This window comes from Sceloporus undulatus, chromosome 11 (assembly GCF_019175285.1).
Source record: "Sceloporus undulatus isolate JIND9_A2432 ecotype Alabama chromosome 11, SceUnd_v1.1, whole genome shotgun sequence".
In the NCBI taxonomy this organism is placed as follows: Eukaryota; Metazoa; Chordata; class Lepidosauria; order Squamata; family Phrynosomatidae; genus Sceloporus; species Sceloporus undulatus.
The window spans coordinates 6,372,221-6,390,660 of record NC_056532.1 but is presented as its reverse complement, the minus strand read 5'-3'; the positions used below and the strand labels follow the sequence as shown (position 1 = coordinate 6,390,660).

The window sequence follows — 18,440 nt, the reverse complement described above, 5'->3', positions numbered from 1 at the left end:
AATAATAATAGGAGAAGGTGTTCTCTGAGCATGTAAGGAGTGAAAAATACAGGTGGAAGGAGTGTGAGGTAAAAAAGGTGCAGTGTGGTGGATAATGGCGTCAAAAATAATATAATAATAATAGGAGAAGGTGTTCTCTGAGCATGTAAGGAGTGAAAAAGGCAGGAGGAGTGTGTTTGTGGTTAAAAAAAGGACGTGTGTGTTGTGGTTGTGGTTGATGGAGAATATAATAATAATAATAAATAGTGAAGATGATAGGAGGTGTTATCTGAGCATGTCAGGAGTGAGAAAGGCAGGTGTAAGGAGTGTGTTTGTGGTAAAAAACGAGGGGTGTGGTTGTGGTTGTGCTTGGTGGCGAATATAATTATTATTATTATTATTATTATTATTATTATTATTAGTGAGTATGAGAGGGAATAAATAGTGAGGATGATAGGGGAAGGTGTTCTCTGAGCATGTCAGGAGTGAGAAGGCAGGTGGGAGGGGTGTGTGTTTGTGGTTAAAAAAAGGGTGTGGTTGAGGATGATGATTATGATGATGATAGATACAGTAATGCAAGTGTATGAATGAGTCTATGTCTTTTTGCTATCTCTTTCCCAGGCGAGGCGGGGCCTCCTCTTCCTGGCGGCTCTAGGGCTCCCCCAGTGGCCGCTTCGGGGAATGCAGGAGCAGCAGCTGCAGCAGCAGGAGCAGCAGAGGAAGAGAAAAGGCAGCAGAGAGAGGAGGCAGGCCTGGCCTTTGGAGGAGGAAGAGCGAGAGAGGGAGACCCTGGTGAGCCTTGGAGGGAAGGAGGAGGGCAAGGCTTGGGAGGAAGGGGAGGAAGGGAAGCCTCCATCTTCATCATCTTCATCATCCTCCTCCCAGGTCCAGGCCCAGGAGGTAGAGGAAGAGGAGGCGTTGTTGTTGTTGTTGTTGTTGTTGTTGTTGTTTCCCGGGGCTGGGCTTCCCCCTTCAGGTTATGGGCTCTTTTCTTTCTCTCTCTGTGTGTGTGATTATGTGCAACGTCACGTGTGCACAAGAAGACCCGTGTCTGGGGAAAGAGGCAAGGCGTGGAGGGATGGGAGACCCTTGCATATTAAAACAGCTCCTCCTAGGCACCTCTTTTCAGCCCTGGATTGCTTCTGGTTCCCTGACACACACAAAATGCACACACACACACACACACACATCTCTGCCTGCTTTTGTCCCCTGACACACAAAACACACACCTGGGAGGCACCTCTTTTAGGGTCCCCTGACACAAACACAATGCACAACCTGGGACACACACACACACAAAACACACACCTGGGAGACACCTCTTTTAGGGTCCCCTGACACAAATACAATGCACAACCCGGGACACATACACACACACACACACACACACATCCCTGCCACTTTTTGTTCCCTGACACACAAAACACACACCTGGGAGGCACCCCTGGCTTGTTTTCCTTCATACACAACCTAATAGACACCTCACTTAGGGTCCCCTGACACAAACAAAATGCACAACCTGGTGCACACCTCTCTTAGTGTCCCCTGACACACACAACATGCACACACACACACACACACACACCTGCCTCTTTTGTCCCCCGACATACAAAACACACACCTGGGAGGCACCTCTGGCTTGTTTCCCTTCACACACAACCTAATATACACCTCTCTTATTGTCCCTTGACACAAGCAAAACACACAACCTGGTACACATCTCCTTTTAATCCCTTCCCACACAAAACAAACACCTGGCAGACACCTCTGTCTTGTTTTCTTTCACACACCAAACACACAACCTGATACACCTTTCCTTTTTTTGGCCCCCCTCTCAACCTCTCTCTTAGTGACCCCTGACATGCACAAAACACACAACCTGGTAGACCCCTCTTTTGTGTTTTCTTTCGCACACACAACCTAGTTGACACCTCTCTTACTGTGTGTCCCCGAATGCTCACAACCTGACACACAGACTGGTAGACCTCTGTGTCTCATTTCCCCCTGTCACACAAAACACACAACCCATTAGACTTGTTTTGCCCTCAGAGGCAAAACCCACAACATAGTGGACTCCTATCACATTGTCCCCAGACACACACAAAGCTCACAACGTGGCAGGGGCACCTCTTTGCTGTTGTGCCCTCACACACTTGCAGCCCCTGGATGTGGGCTTCAAAGTCACACAACTGTTACCTTTGCATTCACACATGGCTTCAGTTCCTCCCCATTTCACTGGCTTAGTTGTTGTTGTATTGTGTGAAAGGCATCCCTGGGTCAGAAGAAGCAGGTTCAAAGGGGTACCTTTGTGTGTGTGTGTGTGTGTGTGTGTGAAGTGGTGGTGAGTGTCTTTGTGGAGACATTTTTGTGGGGAAGGAGGAGAGGAAGATGTTCTCTGAGCATGTACAGAGGGAAAACGACAAGTAAATGGGAGGGAGAAAGGTGTGTACTTGTGCAAGATGGATGATGTTGTGAGAGTGTGCTTATTTGTTGGGGTACCAAAATAGATATGTTTCTAACACAAACACACACCCAGCTTTGCATGGACTAAAGTGTGTTGTGTGTGCACCTCTGAGTGTGGGAAGTAGGTCCTGGAGTTTGAAACACACACACACATACACACAGTGCTGGTGTACAGAGATATCACAAGCCAATCTGTGTGTGCCTCTGCTTCTCAGATTGACACAGGCACACACTTGATTTATTTTTACCGCACTCTTGGAGTGAATGTGGGAGGCGGGTTGTGGGTTTGAAAGTGTCTTCATGTGAAAATGTGTGCCACAGATGTGTGCAGGTGAGCATGGGGCATGTTCACAAGGCCTTCCTCCCCACACATAGCTGTGCTAGTGTGCTTTTGCGTGCAGCGAACACTGCCCACCTGTGTACAGGGACATGGCGACAACCCATTCCCACCTATGTACAGGTACATTTATAACTTTTCTATGCGCACACAAGTGTGCCTGTTTGTGCAAGGACTTCAGCGTGTGTGTGCGCGTGCGTGCAAATCCTCCCGTCCAGATTGCATGCGTACACCCCCCCATGCTCTTCTGTGCACAGAAATGCTGGGATACACACCCGCGTGTGTGCATCACCAGACAAATATGCACAAGTGTGTGCCCCACCTGTCAGAAGATACGCCTCTTTGAGGTCTACCTGTGTGTACACATGCACACACCTTGCTCAACCTTGCGCAGCCTTGCTGCGCCTTGTGGCCTTTGGTTTGTCCTGATACCGAAGGTGTGTTTGTGTCAGTCTGCACAGGAGCTGCGTGTGTGTGGATTGTGTCACTTTGGTGTTCACTTGGCCACGCTTCCAAGAAGAGATCTGAACTAAGTCCACCGTTGTCTCCGGTTCCATCCTTTTGCAGGTTGTGTTTCGTGGGGCTTGTGTGTGTTTGTGGTGTATTCCTGCAACCTCCAGGTATCGTAACTCCCATCCCTCCTAGCCCATGTGATGGGAGTTGCAGTCCAACAGCTTTGGAGGACGCCCGGCTGAGGAAGGCTGATGCCAGCCACAGATGCTGGCGAAACGTCAGGAAGAAACTCTTCTAGGACATGGCCACAGCGCCTGAAAAAGCCACAAAAAACTATGTTCAGAGGAGGTTTGCCATTGCCTTCCCCTGAGCAGACCAGGGTTCAAATCCCTGTTTGCACATAAAAACCCACTGGGTGCCTTTGGGCAAGTCACACTCTCTCAGCCTCAGAGGATGTCAACGGCAAGCCCCCCTTGAGGAAACACGGCGAGAAAACCCCACAAGGTTCTTGGAGGCATACAACAACAACGTTGTGCGTGTGCGTAACCCCTTCATGCTTCTTTTTGGTCAATGATGCTACATTTGTAGGCTAGATTTCAGAGGAAGGGACTGGGAAAAGGGGAGTTTTGCGTTGGCACGGTATGCCAGGCCTCTCCTTTTGATCGGTGACGTCTTCCCGGTGTTATGGCTGGGTGTGTTGCCTGCGTCTCATGTGCAGAACTGTGTGCTGAGGCTGAGCTTGGAATTGGGGAGATCTGGCTGGGTTTTACATGCGTCAGGAAAGAAAAAGGTCTCCTTCCTTCCTTCCTTCCTTCCTTCCTTCCTTCTCTCTCTCTCTCTCTCTCTCCACCTTAGGATGGATCTGCCTTCATTTTGAGGGTTGCAAAATGTTCCCCTTTCTCTGGCGCCTGGAACAGACAGCCGAACAAAGCAAACCCTTTCCCGCCTACCATTGAAGGAGGAGCAGCTGCACCGGTGGCATGCGCGGCCTGAAGAGGTGGCCTTCCCTCTTGCTGGGGGTTCTGGGCTTCGCAGTAGAAGCCTGTCCCCAATAAGTCAGTTTTCTGTTACCTCTTTTTATCTCTTAGCCCTGCTACTTGATGCCTCCTTGGAAAGCTGGGCAGCTTTCTTTTCAGTGATGGGGAAGCAGTTGGAGAGGGATTGCCTGTTGTGTGTTTGTGTGTTTAGCACAAAGGAGAACAAGGTTTGAGAGGTGTCGGTGGTTGTTGTTGTTGTGGGCCTTCAAGTCTTATGGCAGCCCTAAGGCAAACCTATCATAGGGCCTTCTGGGTCAGTTTCTTTAGAGGGGGTTTGCCAAGGCTCTCCTCTGAGTCTGAGAGAGTGTGACTGTGTTTGTTGTTGTTGTTGTGTGCCTTTGCCAGTTTGCAGAGATGTATTTCTGACTTAGGGCAACCCTAAGGCGACCTTGTCATAGGGTTTTCTTGGCAGGTTTCTTCAGAATGGGGTTGCCATTGCCATCCTCTGAGGCTGAGAGACTGTGACTTCCGCTCTCAGCCATGAAAGCCACCTTGGGCAAGTCACACTCTCTCAGCCTCAGGGGAAGGCAATGGCAGCCCCTCCTGAACAAATCATGCCTAGAAAACCCCATGATAGGTTTGCCATAAGTCAGAAACAACTAGAAGGCACACAACAACAATATCAAGAACGATAAAAATAACTCTCGTTCATTCCACAGTGGTTTAGTCCTTCCTGATAATGTGGAGTAATAATGCTTCTGCATTATTATGGCAGGAGCTTATGAAGCAGTAAATGGACTCCTATTACCTTCAGACAGAAATAATGCAGAGCTCAGAGGAGTTACTATTTTGGGGCTACAATTCCCGGCCGGCGTGTGGTATACAGGAGAGGAGCTATGTTTTATTTCCCTTCTCCTTTCAGTTTGCAGAGATGCATCTTCCTCAGTGAAGAGATCCTAGATGAAGAAATTGCTTTAGCCTTACTCTGCAAGACCTCTCTCCGCACCCACAAAAGGTTTGCATTCCTATGGACATTCTGGCGCACAGGCGGCTTGTACAGGTCTGTCCCTGGTTTTTCCACCTTGCCCCATGCGCCTGAGGAAGTACACTCAAGCCTGCAAAAGCTCACGCTACCAACTTCTCTCTTTCAGTTAGTCTCAAAGGGGCTTTGTTGTAATTGCTGTTGTTACTCACCTTCGCGTCAACCCTGACTCACGGCGACCGTGTGGATGAGACACCTGCAGGACTTCCTATCATCCACTTCTTTGCTCAGGTCCTGCAAGTTCATACCTGTGACCTCCTTCATAGAGTCTAACCATCTGGCATGTGGCCTTCCTCCTTTTCTGGATCCCTCCACTCTTCCTAGCGTTAGTGTCTTTTCTAGTGACTCTCAGTGTGGTTGAAGTATGACAGTCTCAGCTTGATCATCTTGGTTTCCAGCTTAGAACCCTAGAATTGGAAGAGACCCCCCAAATGGCCATCCAGCCCAACCCCATTCTTCTGCCATGCAGGAACTCACAATGAAAGCACTCCCGACAGATGGGCACCCAGCCTCTGCTTAAAGACCTTTAAAGAAGGAGACCCTACAACACTCCAAGGCAGACTATTCCACTGTCAAAACAGCTTTTCCCCTCAGGAAGTGCCTCCTCATGTTTAGGTGGGATTTCCTTTTTCCTTAGTTGGCATCCATTGCTTGGTGTCTTAGTCTCTGGAGCAGCAGAAAACAAGCTTGCTCCCTCCTCAATATGACATCCCTTCCAATATTTGAACAGGGCTATCATATCACCTCTTAAGCTTCTCTTCTCCAGGCTAAAGATACCCAGCTCCCTTAGTCTCTTCTCCCAGGGATTTATGGTTTCCAGACCCTTCAACATTTGGTTGCCCTCCTTTGGACACTCTCCACTTGTCCAGTTCATCCTTTTTGAATTGTGGTGCCCAGAACAGGACACAATCTTATTCCAGGTGAGGCCTGAGCGAAGCAGGCTATGGTGGGACTACGACTTCACTCAATCTAGACACTGTACTTCTATTGACGCAGCCTAGAATCGCATTGGCCTTTTTAGCTGCCGCAGCACCCATCTGAATTAGTTTCAAAGGCGCTGCAGGATCCCCTTGGAGCCTGCAAAACGTTGCGAGGTGTGTCTCTTTGAGGCTGAGCATCATTACCTCGGCACCTCGTGTCTGCAGCTATTTTTGCACCTTAGAGCCTTGACCTCTAAGCGGCTGTGGCTTTTAGCACACATGTGGAGGAGAGGTGCGCGGTGTCTTTTTCGCACCCCGCCGGGGCCAGGCTACCTCTTTTGCTCCCGCTGAGTCACAGAAGACCTGTTGCGTTGGTTCATTGCCGCGTGGGTGGGAGGCGTGACCCAGGATCAGGGAAAGCGGGTTCCAGCCGTGGGGCGCAGAATGTGGGTTTTCCACCTGGCAGCTTGCCCTTGCCACTTTGCGTCTCGCGCACCTTCCCTTCCAGGCCAGCGACGGGCCGACGTCAGAAGGAACGGCCTTTGCTTTGCCAGAACAGGTATAACATACTAGGTGTTGGCCTAAGGTTGCAACCGGGGTGGAGCCCCAATGTGCAAATAGGTTGCACATATCCCAGAATTGCTCTCTGGCTCAGAAGGCTTAAGGTTCCTGAATGGGTGGGTAGCTTCTCCATGGCTTTTCTTCTTGTTGTTGGTGTGTGCCTTCAAGTCGTTCTGACTTTTGGTGACACTAAGGGACCCTATCCTTGGCAGGCTTCTTCAGAGGGGGTTTGCTATTGCCATCCTCTGAGGTTGAGAGAGTGTAGCAAACCCAAGGGCACCCAGTAAACCCTGGTCTCCACAGTCCATAGTCTAACACTCAAACCACTTGCCTTTATTCTGTTCTTTATCTCTGCTATTATATCCCACCACCTTTTTCTCAAGATCTTAGAACTCTATAGGAAGACATGCTCCTTCAAAAAGCCTGGACCTGGGTTGTATAACTTCTTTTTTCCAACACAAAACCCCTTAGCCAAGCATTCCTTGCCTTCCTAAGTATCAAATCCAGTCTTGGATTAATGGTTGAGGCCCATTGTGGGAATGCTTTGTGGCTTTTGCTGGTGGGTGAGAGCCAGACTCAGGTTCCAAAACCTCTGCTAACCTAACTATGCTTTGTTTATGGGCCCTTATCTTGCCCTGGCTGCTCTGGGTGCAGAGAGATAGTTCTTCCTCAGACGCCAAAATCTCTGCAAGCGGGTTGCTCCGCGTTCTTTGACCAGGACCTGGTGTCCTGAGAGGGAGGCCTTGAACTGTTAAATGTTGCTGAATGCTGAGCAAAGGGTCAGAGTAAAGGAGTGAGGGATGAGGAGGAACCAGCAAGTAATCCCACAGTAAACATTAATGCGCTCCGCTTGGGCTGGATCAAAGGTCTCTGGGCCCAGGTTTGGAGCTCTGTCTGGGAAGCCCATCCCTTCCAACTCTCCCAGTTTGGTAAAAACTGTCCCAATGAATCCTCTGTTGTCCCACTTTTCCAGCTGCTTTTAAAACATACCACTTCCTCTATTCCTCTTCCTTCTTTCTGTCTTGGTCCTCAGCTTGCTTCAGCTGCTGCAAAACTGATTTCCAAGTTGTAAAGTCAGACCTCCATATCCATGGAGGCTGAATTCAAGAGAATTGCAAAACATTCATCGCAATCCTAGATCATCCTTTGCTTTGGCTCTTGTGCCTTTTCGAAAGATCTTGGAAGAGTGTGTTTGTGTGTGGCCCAAGCGTCTAAATGACATTGGGAACAATTTATTTAGCAACTCTGAGAGCAAGGTGCTTGGCGATGGTGCCCTGTTGTTGTTGTTGTTGTTGTTGTGTGCTTTCAAGTCACTTCTGACTTATGGCGACCCCAAGGCAACCCTATCCCAGGGTTTTCTTCCCTTCCTACGCCCTCAAAAATGCAGGCGCTCGGAAGAGGCTCTGTTGAGAGAATCTACTTCTTTCCCCCTTTCCCTCTCTGGCTCAACATCTAGGAGAGCTAAAGGGTCTGATAAATGGGAGTCCTCTTGACAAATAGCCTGCAGGGAACCCCCTGAGTAACTCTGATCCTTCTCCGCAGGGCAATCCTTGGGCGAAGGAGCTCCTGATCTGAAAGAGAAAGAGAGATGGCTTGCTCCGGCTGAGAGGCACGTCTTCCCTGTCTCCTGAGAGAGGCCTCTGTTCCTTCAACAAAGGCCTTTGTCAGCCGGGCGGATGACTCTCGACTACTGGCGTCCCGAGAACGGCTTTCTTTGAGCAGAGCTTCAAACCCTCTCTGCTCCAAGATCTGTTTAGTAAGTGCAGAGTGGTCAGCCTTGGTAATGGGGATTATGATGATTATTGGTCAAGACCCTCAAATGCTAAATGATGGTTTCCCACTTGATTTCTGTGCTGGATGAAGAGTTGGGACAGAGTCTCTACTTTCCTTGGCCAGCCTGCTTCCTCAGCTACACCAGACTCCTTATCACACATGGCTGTCAGGCTAGTACTTCAGTACAAGCCCCCGAATTGGGTGGTGTACATACTTCAGAGACTGAATGTTCCCAGGGACCTGGAATTGTCTTAGACAAGTTCTGCCTGTCCCTTCCAAAACAGCATACTCTCCAATGTCCCGATTGTGCAGGGATAGTCCTCTGTCATCCCACTTTTCCTCCTGGTTTTAACATTTCTCTCGCCTTTCCCCACTTTAACCCTTTGTCCTCAACAAACTTCAATCGCTGCAAACCCAGTTGAAAGTACAGAAGTGGGTTGCACTCAGTGGGGAGAGAAAAGGGAAGCAGGCACTGGGAAAAGAAAACTGCTTCAGCCTTCTCTTGCCTTGTGTGTTTTTCCTCATTCCTAACTTTTCCGTCTTGACCATGCTCTGATGTTTCTTACCCATACATGTCCCATTTTTATATGTGAAATGTTGGAGGGTATGGGGCAGTCTACTCTGACTAAAGGAAAAGATCTTTCCTAGGACTACGTACTTGCAAATATTTCACACAGGCATTAGTTTAAAAAATAAAACCTATCCTATCTGACTGTTTTTGTGTTTTACCTCCCAAGGATACTGGCAGCATCCAGAGTTTGGACCCACTGGGGACTCACAGCAACCCACCACTGAACCTGGGACTCTCCCAGGATAGTCTTCCACCATGTTCCACTTGATGAAAAAGGACAGAGATGGGTCCAGAAGGGAGAAGAAGGAGAAGAAGGAAAAGAAGGAGCGGATGTCGGCCGCTGAGCTGAAGAGCCTTGAGGAGATGAGTCTGCGCCGGGGCTTTTTCAACCTCAACCGATCCTCCAAGAGGGACTCAAAGAGCCGGCTGGAGATCTCCAACCCCATCCCCATCAAAGTGGCCAGCGGCTCGGACCTCCACCTGACGGACATTGACTCAGACAGCAACCGGGGGAGTGTGATCCTGGATTCTGGGCACCTCAGTACGGCCAGCTCGAGCGACGACCTCAAAGTGGACGATGGCAACTTCAAAGGATCAGTGCTCCAGCGGGCCGCCAAGTTCGGTTCGCTGGCCAAGCAGAACTCCCAGATGATTGTCAAGAGGTTCTCCTTTTCGCAGAAGAGCCGGGACGAGAGTGCTTCGGAAACCTCCACCCCTTCAGAGCACTCGGCAGCTCCTTCCCCGCAGGTGGAAACGCGGACGCTGGAGGTTCAGCTCACCAAACAGGGTGGGCCGCCTTTGCCGTCTGCCTCGCGAACCAAGGTGCCCGAAGTTGTCAGCAAGAGATTCCCGGCTGAGTTGAAACTCCCGCTGGTAGTACCCCCGCAGCCCCCCGTGCCCAGGCAGCTGGAACTCCAGCGCCGCAACACGGGCGACTTCGGCTTCTCGCTGCGACGCACCACCATGCTGGACCGGGCCGCTGATGGGCAGGTGTACAGGCGGGTGGTGCATTTTGCCGAACCGGGGGCTGGGACCAAGGATCTGGCCCTGGGCTTGGTGCCAGGAGACCGGCTGGTGGAGATCAACGGCCGCAATGTGGAAAACAAGTCCCGGGATGAGATTGTGGAGATGATCCGGCAGTCGGGGGAGACGGTACGCCTTAAAGTGCAGCCCATCTTGGAGCTGAGCGAACTGAGCCACTGCTGGCTGAGGAGCGGGGAGGGCCTTCACCATCAAGCAGCCTTTGAGGTTAGTAGGCGCTTCGCTGGGGAAGGGGTGACTTGGGGAGGGTCACACGATGTGCTTCTTAGCTCCACCCTGACCATGAGCCTAAAATGATCTGGCTTTCTCTATTACTCCTTGGTTTATTACCACATCTGAACACAGCTTCTGGGCAAACTTTGCAAGTCTAAAACTCCAGCTATGGACAAAACAGAATAGCTGCTGTAAAGGTACCTGGTCCGATACCTGGCAAACATGGGAACAGATGCTTAACATAATTTGATGACAGTCTTTTGTGGCTTGTGACCCTTCCTGTGAACCTGCTTGTGCCCTATGGAAGCACTGCCCCACGGAGGGATTGCAGGGGCAAGCCATAAAGACTTTAAGTGTACCTGTCGGGAGGCCTAAGTAGCAGCCTAATAGGGAGGTGACCCATATTCTGTTAGTCACATCCCTCGGTTAGCCACACTGGCGCTTGCTTGAGAGAGTGTGTGTTTGTAGCAGCGGGATCCTTTTAAATCTCTGCAAAATCCCCAGAGTCTCCTGGGAGAAAACGTAAGTCTGCCTTGGAGAAAGCCCGCTGGAGCCTTCCTTCTTGGCACGGGATAAATGTACCCTGTTTTCAAACGGAAAGGAAGCGCATGGTGTTTACAGCCCTTGCATCAGGCGTGCAGCCGGGGCTGTTAAAAATCAGATGCCCGAGAAGCTGCCAAGAGGACTCCTGGCACAGGTGTTGGGAGGAAGGAGTGGAAAAAAGGCGAGAGGCGTGAGTGGAAACTGGCAGGAGCCAAGAGGGCTCCTGAAGTGGAGAGGAAGCCTTCCTTGAAATGGCCAAGCGCAGAGGCCAAATGGAGTCGGGGTGGTTAGGATGCAGAGAAGACAAAAGTCTCAGGTTGCTGAAAAAGAGGGTTTTATTATTTATTGACTTTATTTATATGCTGCTTTTGTCCTGGGCTGGGACCCAAGGCGGCTTCCATAAATGCACATTAAAAACAACTATAAAAAAAGTTTGAAACCAATGTAAAAACACTTTTCTTGCAGTTATGCCAATGCGTTTCAGCCTAGTACTATTCCAGTTTGAGCTGTTGCAACATTGTGAGGGGCTTCTGCCTGTGTTTTGCTGTGGGGCAGCTCACAGGAGCCGGACCTGAAGCCCTGGGAGAACGCGAAGGAGGCCCGGCATGTCCATTTCCTTCTATGTCGGCTCTCTCTCTGCAGCATTCACAAAATTTCATGTCGATCATGTGCTTTTTGTTTTCAGAGAGGGCTGGGGGGGGGGGAGAGGGAGGCGGCTGTGGTGGGGATGGTAGTGGCTTCTGGGTCACCCCACTCTTTTTCTAGAATCGGGCAGCTGATGATGAACAGCACCTACCTTCATAGAGATGGTGATGAGGTCAGCTGCTGGTGGAACAATGTCTAGTGCTCATATGAGTGCGTTTGCAAACCCCCATGTTCCCCTGCTAACAAAGCAATTCCACGGCAGACACAAGCCCCGGCTGTGTGCGGAGCGATGGACGGAGGAGCAGTTGAAACAGCCCAGCCCACCTTCTTGCAGAAGGGCCCCTCCTCTCCCCTTTCCTTCTAGTTGGCTGGAGCCCCGCAGACCCACGGGCAACAGGCGTCCCTTTGTCCTGGCCGCAGGCAGAGCCTTTCCTCGGGTGTTTTTCCATCTCATCATCTTATTGACCTCATTGACGCCATGGCTAGCATCCTCCAGCATGTCATGTGCTGGCTTTTAACAAAGTGGGCCAGGGGGAGTGGGGAGCATTTCAAAGCTCCCTCCAAGTAGATCAGCCAGTTGGAGGGGAGAGAGTTGTGCTGGCCCAGTGGTTCCCAAGTTCCAGATCATCCTCCAGATGACCTGAATGCCCACTTCCAGAGGTCCTAGTTGGAATCACAGGATCATAGAGTTGGAAGGGCCTTTGAGTCTCTCATAGAGTCATGCAGGAATACCCAACAAGAGCCATCCAATCTCTGTTGAGAGACCTCCAAAGCTGAAGAGTCCACCACCCTCTGTGTGTCTGTAAGTGTGTATGAGGCCTTCCCATTGCCTCTGGTTGGGCTGAGCTACTCTCCTAGCAAGACCATGCCCTCTGGTCCATGCCAGTTTCGTGCCTGGCTTCCTGGCAGTCTCTGCGGTTGGTTTCTTCATCAGTGAGTCTGAACTCCGCTGTGGCTTCCTGGCTCTCCTCCAGCCCTTCTCTCCGGTGCATTTGCTGCCATGGCTAATGGTCTGGAATGAGTCTCCTGCCCCGGTGGGCAGAGGAGGAAGCCAGCTCCAGCTGGAGGGCTATGGGGCTGGTGTTCACAGAGCAAAGGTGTTCAACTCTCTCTGCTTATCCCTCCCAATAGCCAAAAGCACTGGGGGAAAAGGAAAACAGAAGTCTAAATGGAGACTTGAAAAGCACACCCTCGGAGTTGGGTGGCCCTGGTGAACTGGAGATTTCTGTCCACGTTTCAGAGGTCTTTTTCTTTTCTTAAGAGTAGCTGGGCCTTTTGCTGCTAAGTATCTGAAACGTGGACAGTTAAGTCTCATACCATCTGTAGCTTACAGGAGAACCATCAGGACAGATAAGAGGAAGTTTCCATCTCTTAACAGGAATGTAAACAAGGTAATGAATTGTGTGGCCCCATTCATTTCACCAGATCTCTGGTCTGGTCAGTTTCGCAACTGATCTAATCGAGTGAGTTACATTTCATGGCCCACTAGGAAACAGTCTGGCTTGGTTTGAACCTGCCTGTTTGTGCTGTTCAATTAATTTTACCTTAGGACAGAGCTAGAAGGTTACGAAAGAGCCAGCGTGGCGTAGTGTTGGGTGAAGTCTCTGGGAAACCAGGGTATGAATTCCCATTTGGTCATGGAAACCCACCTTGGGCAAGTCATACGTTCTTTCATTTTGAGCGTTGGACTAGGATGCCAGGAGACCAGGATTGGAAAGAAAACCTATTTGCTAACTTGGACATGTCACACTCAGCCAAGAGGGCAATAGCAAATCTCCTCTACAGTTTTATCAGGAAGCAGCATGGTCTAGTGATTTGAATGCTTGACTAGGCCTTTGGGAGACTAGGTTTCAAATCCCTGCTCCGTCATGGAAACTCATTGTGGGATCTTGAGTAAGTCATAGACTTGGAGGAAGCCAATGGCAAACCCGTTCCAAATCTTGCCATGAAAACCTTGTGATAGCTTTGCCTTGGGTCCCCATTAATCAGAAGCAACGTGAAGGCACCCAACAACAAGAAGGTTACACCCAGAACCAAACACCCGTTTTCCTAAGCAGCCCTGACCTAGTGGATTGCAGCATTCACAGAAATGCCGGCAGAACCTACACATCCACAGTCGGAAGCAAGCGCTGCTGTTTCTGATACAAACAACTAATGAAAGAGCTAATTGAAGTGTGTGGGTTGAGGAAGCCTCCTTCCAGGAAGCAATTAATTAAAGCCGGATGCTGGTAGCTCTGGGGAAAGGCTGGTGGTACAAGATGTGAACTGGTTCTGACGCTGGAAATGTGCGGTCTAGCCCCAGAGGTGACAACGTCTCCATCCTGCTGTCTACCTTTATCCATGGACATCTCATCCTGTGCCTTGGACTACAACTCCCAGCAGCCTGGACCGCAAATAGTCAGATATATAGCAAGTACATTTCTATACTGCTTATGAGTGGTATGGGAAGAAATATGGGAAGTTTCAGTCCATTAGCATCCAAAGAGCTACATGGTTCACACCAGTGGACATCAGGGGTCCGTGTGTGGAGGTTCCTACTGGTGTTTGCAAGGCTTCCTCCTCCTCCTCTTCTTCCATGGCCGGTTTCTTTCAGTCTCCTATCCAATAAAGGGATCAAGGAATTGCAGCAGCCAAGGTCAGCCGGAGCAGTTGTCTTGCCCCCTCCCTCCGTCCCTGGCATCTCTACCTGTCAACAGGTGGCCACCTGTCCTCCCCTTGGCCTAATGGGCTCTGACTTGCTCCTCCCTGCTTTTCAGACACCATTTTCTCCTCTTTGTTCAGAGAGGACTTTGAGCAGAAAGAGCTTTGGGACAGTAGGACTCTTGAGAGTCCATAGCTCCGAAGAAGAGCCCTCTACTCTCTGCTGATTTTATGGTCAGGAGTGGCAATTGTCCTCCTTTTGGCACCACGGCTTGCAAAGCTGTGGGTCTAAATGGGGCTAGACTAGGACAGAGTTGCTGCTGGTTTGGGTTTGGGGGAAACTGTTCTCTTGTACTGCTTGCCTTTTGGGGCACAAAGGAGATATGGCCGGTTCTTTGGATAAACCAGTTGCCGCTTCATTTGCCAGCGAAGCTGAGATGGTGACAAGGACTCCTGGAGGTAGAAGTCCCTTCCGTGACAACGGCAGGCGTATAACACTGACCGGCTTGGACGCCAGGCTCCACCGCCTCGCCACGAATGTGGAGCGGCTCACCAAAGAGTTTGCGGCACAAGGGGCACGTCTTTCTACCCTCGAGGGGCAGATGACCATCTTAGAAAATGCATCGGAGAGCTTCTCATGTATAGAAAAGGAGGGCCAGTGCCCCGTTTGCCGTTTGGATGCTTGACAGCTCTTGGAGGCGTCTGACAAGGAAGCGACGGCCATGGCCAAGTAAAGTCCCAGCTGTGCTGAGAGAAATTCATCCTCTGTCACTGAAAGAATTTGATAAACTCCCCTGGCACAGGTAATCGATTCAAAAGCAGCAGGTGCTCAGGTGTGGAGCTTTGGAGGGGCTTCCTTATTTCCTGAACTGGAAAACCTGCTTATATATCTAGGTGTGTTTTTTCCCTCTGAGAAAGAGAGTCTTTGCAGACAACACATTGAATAGAATTTCTTCTTAACTCTAGACCTGATCCAGCAATACTATGATCCTCACAAGCAGAAGGGGAATATCATTTGGAGAATAGTTTTTGTGAGTGTGTGAATTGGGCTGAGGCTTGCCATTGCGTTCAAAGCCCAAGGAGGCAATCCTGTCAGGATGCAAATATTGGATGTGGAAAACCTGGAGCCAGAGCAAAGAACAAGGGAGTGAAAACTAGAAGGGAGGTGTAGTTTTGGCCTTGCAGAGGCTCTGGCCTGGTCTAGAAGAAGTTGTGCACTCTATGTATTTGTAGTGCCCAACTGGGTGAAGTCTGAAATGCCCCCCAGGATCATTCCAGGCTGGCCAGTTTTGCTTCCAGTGTCAACGGATCTGCGTTCTCCCAGATGGCATTATTTTCCATGGATCTCCTTGTTGGAGGAATCTGCTGCCACCCAACAAACTGGCTTGCATCCCACTTCTTGCGGTTGGGTGATGAACTCAGCAGCAAGACAACTCTTTTTACCTCTTTCTTACCTCCGGGTAAATCCAAGGAGCGAGCAAAACTCCACGTCTTGGAAATTCAGGACGGAGTCAAAGGTACGTCTTCCTGACAGGTAAATAAATGGATCCAGACAGAGCTCTCCTGTGTCAGCTTAGATTCTCTGGATGGTTGAAGTTGCTCTAATTATTAGAGTCTTAATGCAAGGAGGGCCTAAATGCCTTAAAGGCACCAGTTCCTGTCTTATCTTGGAAGCTAAGCAGGGTCATGCCTGGTTCTACCTGGATGGAGACTGCTAGTGAATGCTGCGGGATACATTTCAGGGGAAGGAACTGGCAAAACCACCTCTGGCCTAACAAAACCTTATGAAATGACGGGGTCACCACAAGTTGACAAGTGACTTGAAGGCACACACAAACTCTTCCGGAGGGGGTCTGCAAAGACCACCTGCTCTTAATCCTTGCGGTGCAGGTGGGTTCCTGGTTGCCGTCCCCCCCTCTTGCCAGCTGAGCTCCCCTGGAATGTGCCTGGTCCTGATTTAAACTAAAAATGATCTCCCTTTTTCAAACAGGAAATGATACACATATTTTCGGCTGTTGCTTTGGAACCATGCCTTTCTCTTTGGGGTTTTGTGCCTCTGAGCGTGGAGACCAAACGTTCAGGTTTTCTGGATTTCAAACCCTGGTGTGGGAAGAAGGTGTCGGCAGTTGTCCTCGATCTGTCAGTGAATGCGCAGGGGAGGCTGGGTTGCTTTTCCATGTGCTTCCTGCCACTACCTCCCTCTTTTCCTTCCTTCCTTGCCTTGGTCCAAATAATTCCTCTGTAAATTTAGTGCAGGTAAGCGGTCAGGTTTGCCTTTGGCGTCTTTGTTGTGTGCCTTCAGTCCGTTTCCGACGTACACTGACCATAAGGTGAGCCTGTCGCGGGGTTTTCTGGGGCTGAGAGTGTGTAACCCACCCAAGGGCAGCCAGTGAATTTCCACGGCCGAGCGGGGAATCGAATCCTTAGTTTAATGCTCTATATGCAGCCCAAATGCATCCGTGGAAGGAGACTGAAGTCTACGGAAGCTCATGCTGCCATCGTCTTTCTTTCTCAATGATCAAAGTTAGTCTTAAGTCTCAAAGATCTCTTTACAAACTAAAAGGTATAGGAGATAGAAAAGAAAACGAAGGACATTTGGAGGGAGGGGATAAACGAAGAAGGAACAGGAGTTATTTCAGCCGCTTTGGTTGGGTTAATGTTTTTAAGTACAAGGGGAACCTGAGTAGGCACCCTCACTTTGGACATTGTAGTAGAGCCTGCTTTGAAACCTTCCTCCTCCAAGCCGTATGTACACCTTGCCAGTCTTGGAGTCAGCTCGGCTGCCCATGTTGTAAGACGTTGGGATGGTTGGGGTTTGGAAAGGCAGCAAACCCTGCCTCTGGGCTCAGACTGAAAAAAGTAAAACTCTCTTTCTCTCCAGACTCTCCGGGGAGGAATGAGTGGAATCCGCTGGCAGAGCACAAATCCCTCCAGCTGCCAGTAGGCCAGATGTTTGTGGGGGGCGGCAAGCAGGACCGGATTCCTGAGGCCGAGCAGAGCAACTCCGGCAGGCGCTGGGATTCCTGGTCGGACCCTGCTTTCTCCAGCCCTCATGTCCCCATCGCTCCCCCCGGCTTGACGTACTTTTGCTCAAATCTCTTGTTTAGGCAAAACTTGGAGTGGGAGATGGATCTGTGTGTCAGAACAGCCATGCTCAGGGATTTAAGGATGTTCCTCCATCCAAACAGCCAAGATGTCTCTGGATTTTTTCTCTGTGGGAGAAGGCATACTTTGCATACCCAGAAGGTCCCAGGGGGTCTCTTGGGCAGCGGGGTTGGCAAGGGGGCCCCTTCCGTTCCCTGCTCCGAAACCTTGGACCAAGAACCGGGCAGGACTGAGTCAGTGAGGACTGAGTCGGTTGTTGTCATAAGGCTGCTCAGCTTTGCTGTGCTGGGTATCTGCCACAGCGTTATCAGTGCCAGACCAGCACTACTTTTCTAGTAACTTCTGTGGGATCTCTTTGGGAAAGAGTAGTTGGGGCTGCTGGTTGTAGGGTTCACAGGGGGCCATTGGGGGAGAAAGTGCTAATGCCAAAGCAGAGAAAGGGAGGAACCATAATAAGCAGGGGGCTAGTAGTGCTTTTCTGTGAGAGAAGGCTTGGGCTGCATCCACACTCCCAAATTAATCCAGTTTGACACTGCTTTAACTGCCACGGCTCCATGCAATGGAGTATTGAGATTTGTAGTTTGTTGTGGCACCAGAGCGCTCTGACGGAGAAGGCTACACATCTCACAAAACTACACATCCCAGGATTTCATAGCATTGAACTTTGGCAGTAAAGCAATGTCAAGTACAACCTTGGAGCATTTGGTTTCTTTGGGTTTTTGAAACATCTCAGATACCTGGCTTGAGAACACAGATGGCATTGCCTGCCATGCACTGGCTAACAAAAGCCGTGGACAAATAACCCCCAAATGCTGGATATTCTGGGGAGATAAGAGGGACAGTAACGCTCTGAATCCCGCTTAGATGGCAAGATCTTGAGAAGTACGGAAGCAACGTCCTTGATGTGGGCATGGCCTTCTCAGGTGTGCCCTCCACCAGCTCCGAAGAGGGGCTTTGTCCCTTTCTCTGGCAGACACTTCCCTGAAAAGACCACTTCCTTGGGGATTATTTGTCTGCGGCTTTTGGTAGCCAGTGCATGGCAGGCAATGCCATCTGCCCAACATGCCCCCTGATGCGGGGACTGTATTAACTCTCCTCCCATCATTTGCGTTTTGTGATTGATCTTCCTTTCGCTGACCTTGCCTGTCCTTCCGGCTGAAAAAGCAGCTGAGCCGAG

At 50.2% G+C, this 18,440-nt stretch overlaps 1 protein-coding gene across 10 annotated transcripts in view; it reads left to right on the top strand.

Annotated features, from left to right (window-relative positions):
- The first annotated feature begins 626 nt into the window (after window positions 1–626).
- The window catches only part of MYO18A (myosin XVIIIA), a 98,987-nt gene continuing 81,173 nt past the window's right edge, over window positions 627–18,440 (top strand). For 9 of the 10 annotated variants that reach the window (XM_042442234.1, XM_042442232.1, XM_042442231.1 and 6 more), the window contains exons 1-3: window positions 627–771; window positions 8,275–8,488; window positions 9,243–10,324. In XM_042442234.1, the coding sequence (XP_042298168.1) occupies window positions 9,332–10,324 (993 nt within the window). In that variant the 5' untranslated portion in view covers window positions 627–771; window positions 8,275–8,488; window positions 9,243–9,331. The remainder of the gene's footprint in view (window positions 772–8,274; window positions 8,489–9,242; window positions 10,325–18,440) is intronic. The other variant, XM_042442224.1, reaches the window with a different exon arrangement.